At 45.9% G+C, this 7132-nt stretch overlaps 2 protein-coding genes across 4 annotated transcripts in view; one reads left to right on the forward strand and one right to left on the reverse strand.

Annotated features, from left to right (window-relative positions):
- Positions 1-5642, reverse strand: part of IPO11 (importin 11) — a 79990-nt gene extending 74348 nt beyond the window's left edge. The window contains exons 1-2 of one of the 3 annotated variants that reach the window (XM_057389641.1): positions 5564-5642; positions 4292-4361 (exon numbers count right to left, since the gene is read on the reverse strand). The gene's annotated coding sequence lies outside the window, so the exon portion shown is untranslated. Of the gene's footprint in view, positions 1-4291; positions 4362-4811; positions 4900-5563 lie in introns of those variants that run through there. The other 2 variants (XM_057389640.1, XM_057389639.1) reach the window with 2 other exon arrangements.
- A 56-nt stretch (positions 5643-5698) lies between these two features.
- DIMT1 (DIM1 rRNA methyltransferase and ribosome maturation factor) overlaps positions 5699-7132 on the forward strand; it is a 7599-nt gene continuing 6165 nt past the window's right edge. Inside the window, exons 1-3 of the mRNA XM_057389647.1 lie at positions 5699-6004; positions 6133-6206; positions 6591-6677. Of these exons, the coding sequence (XP_057245630.1) occupies positions 5950-6004; positions 6133-6206; positions 6591-6677 (216 nt within the window). The 5' untranslated portion in view covers positions 5699-5949. The remainder of the gene's footprint in view (positions 6005-6132; positions 6207-6590; positions 6678-7132) is intronic.

Here is a 7132-nt window from a genome sequence, read left to right on the forward strand (position 1 = left end):
CTTTCTGAGACATAAAGCATGCACRGAAATTTTGACAGAGTCTGTCAACTTTAAATGCAACACAATCTTAAAAGAAATGCAGGGTCTGCACTTGTGTCACAACATTCAGAATTTCCTGGTTTGATTACTGAGTAAGGGAATGTGCTAGTGTAGCTGAGTACGTGTATTCCTATCATCTGCTTATGTTAAAGGAAAGGTAAACAACCCTTCTGTAACCATACATTAGTTGAGACTGCTCTGGTTTGTTTTGTGATGTTCCTCCCCTCAAGGACAGTGGGAGGGAGAGGTACAAGTTACACAYATTCCTAGAGGAGTCTCAGGCTCAGCGGCGGGGAAGAAGCTGCCTGCTCTCTGRGACTGCTCCTTTTTCCCTCTTCTTTGGACTTGTTTTGTTCCTTGATTTTTTTTTCCTTTATCATCTGAGAATTATTTCATGCTCTTGTCAACATGYGATGTAAAATTATATCAATAAGATTCCCGTGGCACAACAGGCAAGAAAGATCCTCCAGTGAACCACCAGAGCAATTCTGTCCAACCCYTCTGGGGGCCCCAGAGGAGAAGCCACTCMGAAGAGGGAAGAGAAAGACTTTAAGATCCAACAGCTGGTCCCATAGTGTTTTTTAGTTTTTTGTTTTGTAATTTTTTTCTCCTCTCTTCTTTGTGGGCATATTATTTTGTTGTTGTTGTTGTTTTGTTAAATATATAGTTTTTTTCTTTTCCCTTTCTCCTCTGTGGAAAAGTTTGTCTCTAGGACCTGGGTGGGGAAAGGAGGGGGCTTTGCTAGAACTTGGGAGTGTTTGCCCCCATTAAATTCGTTCAAACCACAATAGGGAATAATTTCCCATCTTTACTTACTAATGTCAAACTTTGTCTTCACAATAAACACTAGGCAATTTCAGGAATGTTGGTTGCTTTCTCCTGCTTTCCTGTGGTCCACACCCATCGCTATAACAACCAAATTGCACACATTCATTTTGGGAGGAAGGAAAATAAATCCCTTYCACTAGAAAGCGTTCAATGCTGTCGGCTGCAGACCCAAGCACAACTCTATTGCCATGCCAGAATTCTATCTTATAAAAGGAAAAAGAAACTTAACCACACACAACAAGAAAAAGCTGCTCTCCAAGATATGACAATACTTAACTRGACTCTCAAGTCTCTGATAGTTTGAAAAGAAAGAAAACAAGGAAAGAAAAACAAATGCAGTTATACCTTGAAGATAAGCAACACATCAAATACCACCTTATCAGCACAATGACTTTGTGTCTTCAGAGATCACAAACACCAATACCAGTTCCTCATCATTATCATCCAATGTCCTGCACTTCCATTCCCACTTTCAGATTCCTTCATCTCTTTTCACTGGTAAAAACTAAAGTTTCACTTCTATTATACTCTTGATTCTTTAATTCCCTTTCTAAGGAGGTACATGCAACACATCTTCCTTTCAAGAATATTCRAGGTCTCTTAAATGTTGTACTTTTACCTAACTGTGCTAGTTCAATGTTTTTCCTGGGCAGTAAATAGTTTTGCTACAGATGAAAAGGTATCTAGGTACTTTTCCCATCATATTAAAATAAATACTGATTTTAAAATCACATCAGCTATGAAATCAGTGAGGCCTAAAATCTGAAGGGGTACAAAACAAAGGATTTCATCACTAAACATCTGCATACTTCACTTTTTCTGATAGAATGTAATACAATAACTCATTCATATCCTAACAATTATTTCTGTGTATTTTTGTTGTATTGTTACAAATTCAATAAATTATTTCCCACTGTAAGAAKGTGAAAAAATGTATTCAGTTAAGACCTTATGAAATCAAAAGGAGACAAAGCAGTAAACATATTCCACAAAATACCGTCTGCTCTTGATGATCACAATGCAAATATATTCTGGGCTACTTCAAGAGCACAAACAGCTCTGCAGATGTCATTATCCTTCTTTACTCAGTGTCTGAGCCTACTTCTAGAACATCATTTCCAATCTCGTTTTCACAATTCCCCCTTTACTCAGTTCAAGAAGAAAGAACCTGGAGAGAGGCCAGAGCTGGACAGTCTATGGTCTAAAGCAAATGAACTGCAAGGAGAATTTTCTTGTTTAAGAATGTGGAAGCCAGGAAAGACAGTGCAGACACTTAAAACTAACTCTCTGAAGAGCGCTTACAAAGAGGACTTTCTGCTTCTTATCAGTAGATTATACAAATAACMAACAACTATAATGCTACATCCTGCAGCTCAGAAGGTTCATGTAGAAACTTAGGACCGTCTCTTACAGTACATTTGTTTCAAGAAAAACAGTAAAAACAAAGTTTCCATGCTGAAAAACCACCAGCACTCCTGAAAAAGTAACACAAACAGTGGCATTCAGAATCACATAGACATGACACATTAGACAGGACCCAATCATCTTTACGGAAAGTTGGTAGTTACACTAATATCTCTCTAGCCTTCTACAAACTTTTCCATCAATCTCTTTTCCAGCACTGCAATATCTGTATCAATCATGCCACATTGCCACTACAATTACTGAAGAGTGAAACTGAAAGAACTAATACAATCGTGGTTATTGAAGGTACTACTTAAACTCACTAATAATTACAGCARTCACCAAAACCAACACAATGACTAATGTTAAGCAATACCAACATTACCAAACCAATGTTTTGATTTTTCTTTATGTAATTGAATGAGGATATCTACAGTTTAACCAATTCTAGTCCCAGTAAAGAAGACAAATAAATATGTCTGAGCAGAAAACAATTTGAGGTGGCTTTTTCCACCAAAATTGTGGTAGCGCTTCCACAATTTTATTCTTACAAAAATTTAACACTGAAACTGATGTCTTATCAATCAGGCTGATCTGAAAGAGAGGCCAGACAAACTTAAGAGAATGAGAATWAACAGCTTTAAYMCAGGCCTAACAGGCCTATTGGCACATTAGAGCAGACAAAAGCCTCCTCCTGAGGCTACACCCAAAATGGACACCGGGTCACGAGATCTTCACCTTTTRTAAGTTCTGCCTTATTAACATATTGGGTCTTAATTCTCCAATGATCTTTACAGGTGATGATGTCAAYCACCCCAAACTTGCTCCCCCTCAACTCGCTGTTGTTTACATATTTTGGGGCTCTAAGGCAGCGAGGTGTCCTTGGATTCAGGCTCAGAGAGGAATTGTTTTGTCTAAAGATGAGAAAATGGTAGCTTTTAGTGCTGTACTAGAGAAGTACAAGAATACAGACGCGTGAAAATACAGAAACGAAAAATCCTAAGGCATCAAAACTAGGTCTGCAAAAGGCATGCAGAAGACACAAAGGATACATCAACAAAGAACAACGAGGAGCACAGTGATAAAGTCAGCAGCAGGCAAGGCTGACAACAATGTTAAGAAAAGTCAATCAGATTGTATTAATATGTATCAATAAAAATTCTGAGAAGAATGACTTTTCATGTTACACAGAAACCACCAAAGTGACCAAAAATTCCCAAGAGAAAAAACAGGCAGTGAAAAAATGAGACAATTCCAAGGATTAACTCRGGAAAGACTCTGTCACAGGGTTCAGTATTGATGATGTAGGAAAAGCCAAATGGATACAGAGAACACATAAGAATATTTTAAACTATAATTCAATAATAAATTTCTAGGATGACTAATAGTACAAGGTCAACCTCATTCCCTTGACTTCCTCATTCAACACATTTTCAAAAAGATCTGACAGACCACTAAAGAAAAAAACTAGTGCCCAACAGCTGAGATAGAAACACAAGTTTCAGTCAGCCCTCAGGGTCTGAAACAGGTTTAAACCACTACAATTTAAAATTTAAATTGCATCCCTTCTTCTGATGATGATACAATTTCAAAGCATTGTATGTAAAGCAAGAGTGATAAAAACTTCCATTACATCGTTTATACATGTGATAGCAAATRCCCTTGATCAGAACAGTACAATGAAAGAATGGGAGAAGAAAAATAGAGAGCAGTGACAAACTTGGTGTCGCCATGAAGATTCAATAAACCAAATTTCACAGGAAACTTGCTACTTGCAAAATCTCAGRTCTATCTTATATACATGCATATAATTTTAATTTAACAGCATTTTGCTGATATGCTCTGCTAATTCAAAAGACGTGTCAAATATGTTATAGACATGATTTCACATATGAGACATGGGAAGCAAGGCACATAGAAGTGTAAGTGGAAGCAGCATCAGTACTGTATTTAGGGCCTTATTCCTGCATTTTACACACRAGGCTGTCTTCTAAGGTAACAAACTGAAGAAATAACTCACCACTGCTGCACTCAGCCTGCTTCAGATTAAGGGAAGACTCTGCTTTGCATAAAACCTGCTGTTCTTCAGCCTGCAGGATGAAAACAACCACCTATAATATAGGCCAATATATACCCCTTCCCACAAAAACCAAGTTCTGTCAGATAATGTCTCATCTCCCTTCCATGCCTTCCCATTAATTCTATCATGATTAAAAGTTGTTTCAAGGAGACAGCGGGAAACAGTTCCCTGGAATTAGGTAACAGCTATTTCCTCCCAGCTCCGAGCAGGCCCTTTGTCACGGCTGGTATAATAGGTAAGGAAGGCCGCGCTGCCCCAGCCSCAGCAGTGCTGTCCCGGAGCCAGAATCGTGGCGGGCACTCCGCGCCGGAGCCGCGCCGCCCCGGGCAGCGCACACAGGGGCACGGCCGGCGGAGCAGCAGCCGAGGTAGGTGCATAGGAGCAGCACCGCCCGCAGCGACACAGCCTCGGGGCTCCTGGAAACTGCCTCGCTGGAAACCGCGGCCGCTTCTCCCCTCACCCCGTCCTTTCCCGGCCTCCCTCCCACAAACCGGGACAGCGGATGCCGCGGCGGCACCACCGCCTCCCGGCGCGCCGCCCTGACGTCACGGCTCCGCGACACCTGAGCGATGCGCGCGCCGCGCCGCCGGCAAAGGCGGGACGGGGGCGGGGCCTCGAGCGGCGCGGGCGGGGCGCGGCTGCGCGTGCGCACAGGGCCGTTCCCGCGCACGGGCCGAGTTCCCGCGCAGCGCAGAGCGAGGGACGCGGGAATTTCTGCGGGGCTTCACCCGCCCGTTTGTTCTGGGCGGCTGCAGCGGCGCGGGGCACGGCAACACGGTGGACACGCGTGGTATTAGTGTCAGTACAAAAGGCTAAAAAGCATGTAAGAAAGTAAATAAAAAAATATAAAAGGTATGTAAAAAAGTGTAGTTTATTGGCGTGCCAGGGGCTGGGAATGACTGCACCGGCACCGCGGCTCTGGGCCGTAAGTGGACAGGCACTTTGTGCAGAGTCGGGGTGTTAAAGCACCGCCCGTTACCTCATCGTCACAAACTGATGAGTGTCRCCCTGCAAAATCAATCCTTTCCCTTTCTTTCCTTGTCCCTCTCTCCCTCTTCCATTCATCTCGTTTTCTCTTTATCCAAACCCCACTGCCGTGTGCTTGTACAGTAGCCCAGGGTACCAACACACCTATTTCTACACTGTAATTCACTGATAAGCCTTTAGTGAACCCGCTGGCTTTCACTGTCCGTGTCGCCCACGCTCACTTACGGCTGGTGGCGGGTCCCTCCCGGGACGGTCGCGAGGGTCGCTGCTGCCGGAGGGTCCCGCGCGCGGGCCGGGACACAGGCTGCTCCYGCTGCCACGGCGGCGGTCCGCCAAACCGCCAGGGGGCGCTGTGCCGCCGTGCGCACACGGGGCCGCTCGCCAGCTGTAGTGCCACACGGCACGTGGGGCGCGGGCCCGGGGCGACCTGCTTGGGGCCGAGCGGAGCCGAACAGAATCGAACCGAGCCGAGCCGAACAGAGCCGAACCGAGCCGAGCAGAGCCGAACCGAGCCGAGCCGAGCCGAAACAGAGCCGAGCAGAGCCGAGCAGAGCCGAACCGAGCCGAGCCGGCCGGAGCGGGGCTGAAGAGATCCAGGCGGAGCCGCCGCCATGCCCAAGGCGCGGGCCGGGAAGCGCCCGGAGCGCCGGGAGGGTCGCGCCGGCGGTGAGTGTGGGCCGGGCCGGCATGCAGGGTCCCGGCAGCCGAGGCCGGGCCGGCGCTCGCACCSGAGCGAGTGCCGGCATGTGGGTGGGTCGCGGCTGCCCGCAGTGACATGCCGGTGTCTGCCCTAGGCATCCTCTTCAACACCGGGGCCGGGCAGCACATCCTGAAGAACCCCTTGGTTGTGAACAGCATCATCGATAAGGTGGGAGCGGCGGCGGGCCCGGGAGAGCGGCGGGCGGAGGTGCCGGGGAAGCGCGGCCGCAGTCCTGGCTCCGGGCTGCGGGGCTGAACCGCGGCATTGCGATCATGATTCCTTTTGTGTGTGTGTGGTGCGCTTGTGTTTATTTTTCATTTAGAGCGGCCACTCGCTGTCTCTTTGCAAGTGGCCCGCGATCCCGCATACACCAGTGCCAGGACATTTTTACTGGCTATGTCTCCCACTCATTCCTTTCTAAACAACTGTCAAGCTTCCTTGATACCAAATTCCAGCTTTTTACTGTGCAAAAATCACTTAATTTCATTCTAAAGTCAAATGATTGCACAAAATCGGTCGTAGGAATCCATCAAAATGCTGTGTTGTCCTTAGGCTGCCCTGCGCCGCACTGATGTAATTCTGGAAGTGGGCCCGGGAACCGGGAACCTGACTGTAAAAATGCTGGAGAAAGTCAAAAAAGTAAGTGCGAACTCCCCACATATACCACCTTCCTGAGCTCTGACCACGCTGTAGCTTAGGCTATGGCAAACAGAAAGGTCTTCTATAAGCGTGATGCCCTTAACTAGAATTACTCTATTGATGCTTTTAGCTGATCACATAAATTTTGTGTGGTTTTATCAAATTGCATCGCTGTTATTCATCTATGTGGTTGTCGTGATTTAGAATGGTGGCCGAAAGCCAGGCACCCACAACACCTGCTCATTCGCTCTCCCCTACCACCACTGGACAGAGAAGASCGAGGGAATAAAAAAATTAACCAAAGGGTTCACGAGTTGAGATAAGGAGCCGGGAGGAAACGCTTGACAGACAAAACAGGTGCTACTTAAGTTATGTAGTGAATTTATTACTAACAAAGTCAGAGGAGGAGAATTAGAAATAGAATACAACCCTCAAAGACACCGATCTTCTCCCCA

The sequence above is a fragment of the Malurus melanocephalus genome, unplaced genomic scaffold (assembly GCF_030028575.1).
Source record: "Malurus melanocephalus ecotype Western Australia unplaced genomic scaffold, MMel_1.1 scaffold_18, whole genome shotgun sequence".
Classification (NCBI taxonomy): domain Eukaryota; kingdom Metazoa; phylum Chordata; class Aves; order Passeriformes; family Maluridae; genus Malurus; species Malurus melanocephalus.